The sequence below is a fragment of the Mya arenaria genome, chromosome 6 (assembly GCF_026914265.1).
Source record: "Mya arenaria isolate MELC-2E11 chromosome 6, ASM2691426v1".
Taxonomy (NCBI): domain Eukaryota; kingdom Metazoa; phylum Mollusca; class Bivalvia; order Myida; family Myidae; genus Mya; species Mya arenaria.
In genome coordinates this window covers 46,321,909-46,334,903 of record NC_069127.1, presented here as the reverse complement: position 1 = coordinate 46,334,903, position 12,995 = coordinate 46,321,909, and the positions used below count along the sequence as shown (strand labels likewise).

General features: G+C 34.8%; 1 protein-coding gene across 2 annotated transcripts in view; it reads right to left on the bottom strand.

The window, feature by feature from the left end:
- LOC128237339 (cytochrome b-245 heavy chain-like) overlaps window positions 1–12,995 on the bottom strand; it is a 119,928-nt gene that overhangs the window by 77,801 nt on the left and 29,132 nt on the right. For both annotated transcript variants that reach the window (XM_052952758.1, XM_052952759.1), the window contains exon 6: window positions 8,891–9,036. In XM_052952758.1, coding sequence (XP_052808718.1) covers window positions 8,891–9,036 — 146 coding nt within the window. The remainder of the gene's footprint in view (window positions 1–8,890; window positions 9,037–12,995) is intronic.

Genomic DNA, 12,995 nt, shown 5'->3' with positions numbered 1-12,995 from the left:
TTCCATCTATATCATGGTTTATATACGTCTGGTCTTGGTTATGTGTAAATTGAGAACAATGTTACCTTTGTTCCATCTATATCATGGTTTATATACGTCTGGTCTTGGTTATGTGTAAATTGAGAACAATGTTACCTTTGTTCCATCTATATCATGGTTTATATACGTCTGGTCTTGGTTATGTGTAAATTGAGAACAATGTTACCTTTGTTCCATCTATATCATGGTTTATATACGTCTGGTCTTGGTTATGTGTAAATTGAGAACAATGTTGCCTTTGTTCCATCTATATCATGGTTTATATACGTCTGGTCTTGGTTATGTGTTAATTGAGAACAATGTTACCTTTGTTCCATCTATATCATGGTTTATATACGTCTGGTCTTGGTTATGTGTATATTGAGAACAATGATACCCTTGTGCCATCTATATCATGGTTTATATACATATGGTCTTGGTTATGTGTATATTGAGAACAATGATACCCTTGTGCCATCTATATCATGGTTTATATACATATGGTCTTGGTTATGTGTAAATTGAGAACAATGTTACCTTTGTTCCATCTATATCATGGTTTATATACGTCTGGTCTTGGTTATGTGTAAATTGAGAACAATGATACCTTTGTGCCATCTATATCATGGTTTATAAACATATGGTCTTGGTTATGTGTATATTGAGAACAATGATACCCTTGTGCCATCTATATCATGGTTTATATACATATTGGCTTGGTTATGTGTATATTGAGATCAGCTATACCTTTGCGCCATTTTTATCATGGTTTATATATGTCTGGTCTTGGTTATGTATATATTGATAACAACTATACCTTTGTGCCATATCTATATCAAAAAATTATAACTCCCCCCCAGCCCCTTGACATTTTGTGTATCATCATACAGTGGTCCTCAAGTTTGTTAAAACGTAGTACAGTGACAAAACTGGCCCCATCCAAGGGGTTACATGTTTTTAATAAACTTATATAAGAAAGACATTGTTTAAAAACTAATAGTTTTATGAAGTTGACTCTTGCAACAAAGGCAGCAAATCTTGATATAGTGTCTCCCTTGCTCTTGGAGATTACTTTTGGAATAATTGTCTATGTTCAGAAGTAAGGGAATAGATTTTATATTTAATGAATTCTTCAAAATAGTCACTTCTAAAGTAATTATTGTTCCTTTTAATGGGTTAAGATAATCATTATATATTATGTCTGTATTAATAAGACTTGTCCATTAAACTCGACTATTGTACAGAATTGTAGACAATCTTATATTTTGCTTGGATAGTGAATACATCATATTAACATGAATTTAATATATATAAGAAAAAATATGCTGTTCAAGGAAAACTACTCTGTAGGGATGGTTTGTTTGTTTATTTGAGTTTATCAAGGTCTGCCCGCGCCCATTGACTGCATTATGGCTTGACCCCGCCGTGACGCCATCACGACTTAAATTGTGTTTAAATGCCGTAAGTGACATGAGATAGAAGTGACAGCAATTCGCAGTCAAATCCAGACATTGGAAGACTTGAAGAAACAGAGTGAGATACAAGAAATCCGGGTGCGATACCCTAGCTCTTTGCGAAGAGACCTCTTGGTTCTTTAACGTGCTCGGTGTAAAGCACCGATACACGGGATACAACTTTCCTGGGTAGAACCAGTACTGAGTACACCACTTTCCCAAGAACTACCCTTTAAATGCCAAGCGCCAGGCAAGGGAGCTACTTGTACCAGCTTTTAACGTCTTTCGGTATGACGCGGCCCGGGATCGAACCCACGACCTCCCGCTCCGTAGGCGGACGCTTAACCACAAGGCCACGGAGACGGTTTCTGTAGGGATGGTGCAGTGTCCCCCATTTAAGTGTCTATGTACACAAATGCAAATATCAATGATGTACTAGGGTGACCTTGACTGTGACCATCTGACCTACTTTTTATTTTTGAAGCTGCAGCAATGATAATATGAGGTATTGACAAAGCCTTGGTGTCATTTATACAACTACACCACCAACACTGCAAACAAAAAAACCAATAACAACATTGGCAACATTTCCACCAACAACACCACCAACATTATTACCAACAACACCATCAACATTGCCATCAAAACCACAAACATCACCGCCAACAACAACGCCCACATCACCACCACCAACACACCAAAAAAAACAACAACAACACAGCCAACATCACTTCCAGTATCACCATCACCAACAACGCAAACATTTCCGCCACAAACACCATCAACACAACCAACAACAACACCGCTAACATCACCACCATACCAACACCATCAACACTGCCAACAACACCATAAAGAACACCACCCAATAACACCATCAACATAACAAATAACTCAGCAGACAACTGAGTTAGCAGCACAGAGAACACTAATACACACAAAACAAACAGCACTCAGCTCACTGTTGAGCATCCATCAGATCAACACATAACATATCAAGAAACATCTGAAGAACTGTTGTGGATAACACCAGGCTACATGTCTTCACTTCAGGACTCCTACCCACCACAAAACCACTGGAGTGCAGTTGTGCCTACCAGACCTTATATGGAAGGCAATTTCATCCAGCTGCAGCCAAGTTTTCCTAAAATCAACAGTTGACCATCTTCTGAGATAAAAGGTATCAATGTAGCCTTGACTGATAAATACCTGTTTCAGAATCCAAGCCTGGTTATTTTTTATTCAATTTGAAGTAGATAGTAAATATTGTGTTTAAAATTCAGATTTTTCAAATGGAGCCAAATAAGTGAAGGAAAAACTCGTTATCTCGAGGTCGTTGGGACCTAGGAAAAAAGTTGGAGATAACAAACAATCAACACATCCGAAATACAAAAATATACCGGTAGCACCAAATCCATCACATTTGTGTCCGAATTATGTCTTATTTTTATATCTGCAAATGTGAAATTCGACCACAGGGACTAAAATATGACTTTGACATAGCGAAAAAATCAAATAGAAAATTTGACATATGCTGAATCATTTTATACAGAAAAAGAAGGAATAAATTCCGGTCAGGGATAAAGTTTGACACAACAGGAAAATCGAGATATTAGAGATCGACATAGTTAGTTTGCACTGTATTGCCAATAAGGAAACCTTTTAAATATGCTACAATCTGAATTTGTCTGTTCCATTGTAATTCATATAAAATTACAGAAAGCAATGAAATACGCACTTATGAAAAAGCAGTATATCAAACATTTGCACTGCAGTATATATTTCTTTAGAAGCATATCACTGTATACCCTAATATACCGTTACACCATTACAGCTCTACTGAATCGTGTCAGAGATGATCCGTATAATTCTGGTCAAAATAACTTTGAACATCCTTTATGTACTCACAGTGCTCATAAGCTTTAGCTTTCTAAACAAGAGGACCCTGAAGGCCCTGTATCGCTCACCTGATCCAATTCAAGTGTAAAATAAGTGTTTTCAGGGTGAGGGCAATTGTGACAAAACTGTTCCCTACCAGCCTTAGACCACAATTTGGAGGGTCATCTTCATTTCAGCTACTTTAGATCATATAAGGTAATGTAAGATGGTGAATTGGTTATACGGGCTTTACCGCATACCAATTCAGGTTATATATATGGTGCAAAACAGGACTAAAGATTTGGGTTTCACATTTTATTCACATCCAAATATAATCATGAGATATGGAATCAAAACATTTATACCTGCTGGAATTAAAAAATATATTTCTTAGATCCTTCCTAGTGACCAAGTTTTTTTTTAAACTTATGCTGTAATAAGTACATTCTGATCAGGTTTCATATAGATAAAGTAGAAAATATGGCCTCAACAAGGTTTTAACAATGTTTTCTATGATTTGACTACGTAACCTAGTTTTTGAACTCAGGTTATATCCAGTTTCAAACTTGACATAGACTTCATAAACGCAAACATTCTGACATAGTTTCATGGTGATTAAAGAGAGAATGCAACCTCTACAGTGTTTATTAAGTTTTTCTATGATTTAACTTAGTGGCCTGGTTTTTTACCTCTGATTACCCAGTTTCAAACTCTACCTAATGATCATCATAAATAACATTCTGATCAAGTTCCATGAACATATATGGTCATAAATGTGACCTCTAGAGTGTTAACAAGCTTTTCCTTCAATTTGACCTGGTGACCTAGTTTTTCACCGCACATGACTAAGATTAAAACATGGCCTAGAGCTAATCAATATATACATTCTGACTAAGTTTCATGAACATACAGTCATAAATGTGACCTCTAGAGTGCTAACAAGCTTTTCCTATGATTTGACCTGGTGACCTAGTTTTTGACCGCACATGACCCAGATTTAAACTCGACTTGAAGATTATTAATATAAACATTCTGAACAACTTTTATGAAGATACAGTCATAAATGTGACCTCTAAGAGTGTTGATAAGCTTTTCCTTCAATTTGATCTGGTGACCTAGTTTTTGACCGCATATAACCCAGATTCGAACTTGACCTAGAGATCATTAATATTAACATTCTGACCAAGTTTCCTGAAGATACAGTCATAAATGTGACCTCTAGAGTGTAAGCTTTTCCTTTAATTTGACCTGGTGACCTAGTTTTTAACCCCAGATGACCCAATATCAAACTCGTCCAAGATTTTATTGAGGGTAACATTCTGACCAAGTTTCATTAAGATTGTGCCAAAATTGTGACCTCTTTAGAGTGTTAACAGTGAAATTGTTGACGACGGCCGACGACGACCAACACAGGGCAATCACAATAGCTCACCTTGAGCACTTTGTGCTCAGGTGAACTAAAAAATCACAATGATGTAAATAATTTTTACATTTGATTTTTTTATACATTTTTTCTGAGAATTACAAATGGTCATAGTGAATATTTTCAATCTGTTTAATAGTAACATGATTGGCTGCATTTAAATTTATTCATGGCACTGAAATAAGAAATAAAATTGAGTTGCTTAAAATATCAAATTATGACTGTCACAGACCGACAGAGTAGAAGTGAAGAAATTGTTTGTCATCTTCTAAGACACTGGAGAGCTTATTGATTCTTCAGTGATGGGGATCATGAATCATTAATGCAACAAAAAAGCCCTGGAAGATGATTGCAAATAGGTTTGTGAATGTAAAATAAAAGTTTAAGCATTAATTCTTTAAAATTCAAGAAACCATTTTCATGTAGTTTAATATGTAGTTTAAAACCTGTGTTTTCAGTTATCACCATTTATTTATCTGCTTAATATGAATGTACACACATGCAATTTAAACAAAGAATCAAACCTTGTCACACTAGCGTTTGACCAACTGCTCTACCCAGGCCTATTTAAAGATATTATAAAATTTGAAAGAAAATTTCATGTTTTTAGTAGGGATGCAAACGAATGGCAAAATTCATATTCGAATATTCGGTAATTCTTACAATCAAATATTCGATTACCAAAATACATATTTCAGAAGAAATAGTAAACTAATTTTAATATTCGCTATAAGAAATAGCTGGGGCAATTTTACCCTACTTTGTTGTAGCCAGTACGTGCGGCGGACCCTGATTTCCCCAAATGAGCCTTTGAAATTTTCTATTTTCAGGAAGAAAAAAGCAATACATTATAAACAGACAAACAACAGAATCAAATAATTTCAATTCGCTGCTTTTATATTTGTAAACAATGTGAAATTAGATGGACTGCTAGTCAAATAGCCTTTTGCGCCAATGGAGGGTCTTTCCATAGGACGAGTAGCCTCATTCTGAGATTGTCGTCTAAAATGACTAAATATAACTATGGAAACCCCAAACCAACTCGGGAACTAGTAAAATAATTAAACGAAAACATAAGTGGATTTGACCCATCTATTGTTCAACAATAGAGGACATATATCCTAAAACGCTTCACTATACATTTACATTTCAAAGCACGAACATTATATCGAAACATGAAAACAGTCTGAAGCGCATATATAGCACAGTATTATTGTAGCACATGGCATTCATATCATCAAGGCAATTTGCATGTTGCACATAATTTGTAGCCAAGACAACACATTGGTGTTAAAGCCGATTCGTAGCCAGTTATTGTAAAAGTAGGGGGACTTTTTTTATAGTACACGACAATGTGTCCCTAAATGACATATGACGCCTGTTTAGTGTATTGTCATCACACATACATGCCATATCTCCCGGCGGGGGGAAAAATCCCCCGAAATTTCGATCCATCCCCCGGTCTCCCGGCGGGAGATAAAAATCCCCCGGAATTAAAAAAAAAAAAAAAAATTATTTTTTTTTTCTTAGAAATTTTACATCAGGCAATAATGACAAAGTGAAACCACAGTATGTGAGTGTAACTGAATGTACAAATCCACAAGGGTGAAATGCCAAAAGGAAACTTTTACAACAAGTGATCAATTACTTTGTAGTAATTATCAAAGGCAAAGAAATATTACTATTTTGGAAGGAAGAAATTAATAATATTAATTCTATTCTCTTATTGTCTGAGCTGATAGAATTAAGCACAATTTTTTAAAAGGCTTTGGAGGAAGGTAAATTTAATTTAATTGTCTCGAAAACATATTTTTGCAATGACATATTTTGTTCTGCAAGTGCATTACAGTATGACATGACAGTGTATCATAAGAATATGATAAATCATGACATAAAATAATTCAGTATACCGTAATGAAAAAGTTAGGAGGTTTTCAAAGCAAACTATATGTGAATACATTTTTTCATACTTGCGTCTAAAAATAATTTAATATTTCGCCAACTTAGACCTGCTAAAAAAATCCCCCTGAATACAACCAAAATCCCCCTGAATTTTCAGCCTTTTGAACAAATCCCCCTGAATGGTCTCCAGAAAATATGGCATGTATGATCACATTCACACCTCTTGTACTAGGGGCCAGCCGTTGTAAAAACAAGACAAACAATCTTTATAAACAAGTACATTGTTGAAGGCAAAAAAAATTTTATTATCTTTATTGAGAATTAGTATTTTTTATTTTTTTTCGAATATTCGATTGCATCCCTCATTTTAGACGTGTTCCATAAAAGGTTCAGTGTGAAAACAACTGTAATCCAAAATGCAATGTGAAACAGGCTTAAGAACATAGGCCAAAGGAATTTACCCAGAATATAAGAAAATTGACAATCCCCATTTATCGTTTGTTTGTAAATAGATAATTGATAAGAAGTGAAATGAAATTAATGTGGTGTTTTACTTTTTTACTCTTACTAGGTAAAATATCTTACCTAACTAACCTTAAGTATGCCTTTCTAATAGGGCCACCTGCTCTGAGTTTCACATAATGTTGTATTTACGACTGGCAATCATTGTCAACTTTCAAAAGTAAAACAATATATTGAAACAATAGATAAAATATGGTTCTGAATATTTATGACAGGGACATAATTAACCTTCTGAAAGAAAATCCTGGTCTCAAGAAATTCTCAGAAATTTTCTGAGATTACAATCCTGGAATTCCTGATAATTTCATGTTCCAATCTGCGCCTAGTATATCCTGGAAACAAGGAATTTTCTCATGATTTTTTCTCAGAAATGTAATTTCTGCACTGGTGATACCTGTATGCCATTTTTAAAATGGTTTATTTACATCTGGTCGGGGTCATATGTGATATGAGAACACTGATTCCTGTGTGCCATCTCTGACTTGGTTTATATACATATGGTCCAGATACTGATACCTGTGTGCCATCTCTGACTGGGTTGATATACATATGGTCCAGGTACTATACCTGTGTGCCATCTCTGACTGGGTTGATATACATATGGTCCAAGTACTATACCTGTGTGCCATCTCTGACTGGGTTGATATACATATGGTCCAGGTACTATACCTGTGTGCCATCTCTGACTGGGTTGATATACATATGGTCCAAGTACTATACCTGTGTGCCATCTCTGACTGGGTTGATATACATATGGTTCGGGTACTATACCTGTGTGCCATCTCTGACTGGGTTGATTTACAAATGGTCCAGGTACTATACCTGTGTGCCATCTCTGACTGGGTTGATATACATATGGTTCGGGTACTATACCTGTGTGCCATCTCTGACTGGGTTGATTTACAAATGGTCCAGGTACTATACCTGTGTGCCATCTCTGACTGGGTTGATATACATATGGTTCGGGTACTATACCTGTGTGCCATCTCTGACTGGGTTGATATACATATGGTCCAAGTACTTATCTGTGTGCCATCTCTGACTTGGTTTATATACATATGGTCCAGATACTGATACCTGTGTGCCATCTCTGACTGGGTTGATATACATATGGTTCGGGTACTATACCTGTGTGCCATCTCTGACTGGGTTGATATACATATGGTCCTGATGACATGTTTAATGAGAACACTGACCTGTGTGCCATCTCTGACTGGGTTGATAAACATTTGGTCCAGGTGACATGTTTAATGAGAACACTGATACCTGTGTGCCATCTCTGACTGGGTTGATATACATATGGTCCAAGTACTATACCTGTGTGCCATCTCTGACTGGGTTGATTTACAAATGGTCCAGGTACTATACCTGTGTGCCATCTCTGACTGGGTTGATTTACAAATGGTCCAGGTACTATACCTGTGTGCCATCTCTGACTGGGTTGATTTACAAATGGTCCAGGTACTATACCTGTGTGCCATCTCTGACTGGGTTGATTTACAAATGGTCCAGGTACTATACCTGTGTGCCATCTCTGACTGGGTTGATATACATATGGTTCGGGTACTATACCTGTGTGCCATCTCTGACTGGGTTGATATACATATGGTTCGAGTACTATACCTGTGTGCCATCTCTGACTGGGTTGATATACATATGGTCCAGATTACATGTTTAATGAGAACACTGATACCTGTGTGCCATCTCTGACTGGGTTTATATAGGTCTGTCCAGGGTTGTTATCATCCAAGTTACTGAGCAGGGACAGCAGAAGTTCAGAGCCATCATGAGCAACCACCATACGTTCAACATTAAACACATGGGCACCAATATGAACAGCTGAAAAATACAGATCATTTCATTGAACAATTGGTAAAAATTAAGATCCCAGAGAAAGATTGTTTTAAAAACTCAAGTGTGAATTTGACCTTTGAGATAAGAGCACAATTTTATGAAGGACACACCATACCATAGTACTGTAGATATGATGCTTAAATGAAATCCCCATAATTAAGAAATATAACACACCACTGAGGGTCATATGACATTATAAGGACCAGCCAGTCAGCCATTGAAAGTGTATATGGACCGAGGCGTAAGCTGAGGTCCATTCACTTTTGGGGGCTGACTGGCCGGTCCTTATAATGCCATATGGCCCGAAGTGGTGTGTAAATATTTCTTATATTATACTGAACATTTTATATGACCAAATGTTTTAATGCGCTTTTTAATAGATGTGTTTAATTAAACTAAGTTAAAATGTTTACTTGTGACAATTTTTTTGCCGTTGTGAAAATAGGAAGCTGCACTTACCAGTTTTATGAAGTCAGCTGTCCATATTTCATTTTTGGCAAAAAAATAATATGGACTGCTGACTTCATTAAACTGGATTTGTATCAAAATACAGTGAAATACGGACCGATCGACTTCATATATACAAAGAAGGGACACATTTATGTAAGGTATAATATATTATTATACCTCACGTGACCTGCCCATGTTAATTTCTCATATACCCATCATGGGCAATTTCGTACTGTCACACACTGAGAGTACTGATTTGACTGGTTGACATGATACTGTCATATAGCGCGCGAGTCTAAAAATAGTCATTTTTTGGTTTCCCAAGTCTGAGGTGGTAAGCACTTATTAAAATGTGTTGTAAATCTGGTTACAACCGGTGTTTGCATTATTTCTAAACGACATTTGCTTCAAAATGACAGCTAATGTAAACAAACAATAATTACAGAATAAATTTGAAACTTGAAAGTTGTGTAATGGTGAAAAAACTTTATATATGTATATAAATGTAACTGTGTTCGGTATAATATAATAAACATTGCATGGCTTCCAGTGTGACAGTACATAACGTCAACATTCGGGTAAATACTGTTAAAAATATAATATGGACCACTGACGTCATCAAACTGGATTTTCATCAAAATACAGTGATATACGGACCGATCAAGTTTATATATACAAAGAAGGGACACATTTATGTGAGGTATAATATATAATAATAAAGTTATACATGGTTGTTGTGTAGGGATGTACATACAGAAAATGGATGGTGTAAATACTTAAATTATGCATGCTTTGTTGACATAAGAAGTCATGGACATTTATGTGCATAATAAAAATGTATGCTATACTCAAAATGGATAAAATATATTTAGTTTTCTATGTAATATCTAATATGTCAACTCGGCTTATAACATATTCCTCGGGACATATATTATATAGTGAACATAAGCAATTTGGTGCTTGCATTTTGGTGTATGACATTAGAGGAATTTTTAAAATTTCTATAAATTAATTGTACGTGGATCAATTTTGACTAATGCAACAACAAACACGATAGAGTTCAAATTAGGCAATCTCAAGATATACAATCAAGGTGTGCCCACTCTTTTTTCTGTAGATCACCAGAGGTACACCCATTCTATTTTCTTCAGATCACAAAAATTGAAGTCTTATATTATATACATGGAGTATTCAGTAAGAATATTTGGGTATTTAGAGTGTTCATTTTTCACTCTTATTTATTTATCTATTTATTAGTTTATTCGTAAAAAAACATTTATGTTCTACATTACCACTACAAATGACTCATTTATAAGCAAAAAAGATTATATACATGTATACAAGCAATGCATTTATATATACATGTGATGACGCCATTGTCACGTATGAAGGGTACAAAGTGGGCAAAGTCAAGTGGAAACTCTTGCTGGTGATTTTTTTGTATTTTATGTTAATTGCAAACAAATATGAACAATATTCATTAAATATAGAATTTAAAAAAGTTTTTACAATTTTTATTAAAATTGTGTCTACAAACACAAAATATTCATCTGTGTAAGTACATACTTACATCCTTTAACCTTTACTACATGCATATTATAAATTTTTACAATTAAAATCAAAGTGCATTAAGCTTTGAGTATAGTTTTATGCCGAATGGAATGGAAACTGTATGAAGATTATTGAGTTAGTCTCAGTAATTTTAGTCCAGAGTCTTGAGCTATTTGCATATGCATATTCAATCATTTACAAACCACTGATATAAATCTGTTCATTTTTTTTCCATAAGGCCAGAGTTTTTTTAATTTTCGTTTTACGGGAGCGCCGTACCTAAATATTGCAAAACCCAAAAAAGAAAATGATTCAAATTCCTAACTTTATTTTTATTTATTCCGCCGCCCGTTTCTTTGATCTCCGATAGAAAATAAAATTTAGTGCCGCCCCTTTCTTCGATCTCCAATAGAAAATAAAATTTAGTGTTATTTAACCTAACGCTAATTTCACAACAACAAAAAATAATCGCGCACAGTTTCCAAGATGGCAGAAGCCGGCGATTATTGCTTATAAAGTTAACTGAAATATGTTTCATTGTTTTGTGATATCACATGCATATTATATGCCATGATGAAAATAAAACTTGAAATTTGCTTAATATCATCATCTAAGCGCTTGTAAGGAATATGGCTGCCTTTTACGAAATTTTAAAGTGGATTTAGTTTGAAGTTTGATACTGTTGTTAATAAAATCGTGGCGTTTTTTTGTGAATTGTATTTTCTTTATATCGAAGCATAAAATCACTTAAATATTTCTGTGTGTAGACCTGTTTACACAGGGACACACTAAAAATTGGAATTTGCTGTACAGTTTTTGACTATAGAAAAAGACGAGAATGTGACATTGGATTTGGCTTGTTTGTCTAAAAGACAATAAAGTTATACCAACATTTTGCATACCATTTTAATGGGCATTGACTCCTCTTTTCATGTCACCTATATTAAAATGGATTGTTTGTATGTTGATTAAGAAACTTAAAAAACTGGACTCGACGGTGAAAATTGAGTTACATACCTCGTTTGTTTCTTGTATATATTAGACATTAAATTTCCTCAGATGTGTTGTTTATCTGATTATACCCAAAATGATATTAATCAACATTTTAGACACAAACAATGAGCCAGATGTCTTTGGTTTTGCCAGTGCAAGTTTCAGTGACTATTAAAAACACTACAAAAGTGTAGAAGCACATATTAAAATCATGCACATATATATACAGAATTGATTTAATTATTATCATGTAAAAATGACAGCTTGTTTTGCCTTTATAATACAGACTATTGTTGCATCATTTAATCGATTACCAGTTATTTGCAAATATTTAGGTCCTGAGTGAGAATTGTTTATATGTTAAATCTGCGTTAAGAAGTCTGGATTTTATCACTAAACATTTTTTTTTCATATATATCCAATATTGCTGCTGCTGTGTCTGCTACAGCGGGGTTGGCCACCAAGGAATAAACAGTATGTGGATGATTTGATCCAGATGAATGTTTGTGCGAGGATCCTTTCTTATAGAAAAAAATGCATCCAACAAAATGCATTGGACAATAAGAGACCTTATTGTCCAATGCATTCTGTTGGCTGCATTTTGATGTGTAGAGAAGATTTTTCTAAAAAATGCCTAAATGCTTTATCTGTTGCTGTGCATTGTTTATGAAACAAAAGCTCCAGATAAGGTTTTATATAATTATGTAATTGAGCATTACTCCATACCTTAGTAATTATTTGAGTCTTTCGCATATTAAATGAGTATTTCAATTGACTGATACTCCATGGTTTTGTTTTTAATTGAGTATCAGCATAAAAATCTAAAAGTATTTGCGAAGGAATTAATGAGCAAGCATATACTATCTAGATGTTGATGTTTATTTGTTTTTCAATAACATGACTATACTCACAAAATGTAGCAGGCACAAAGCCTTTCAACGCTTTAAGCG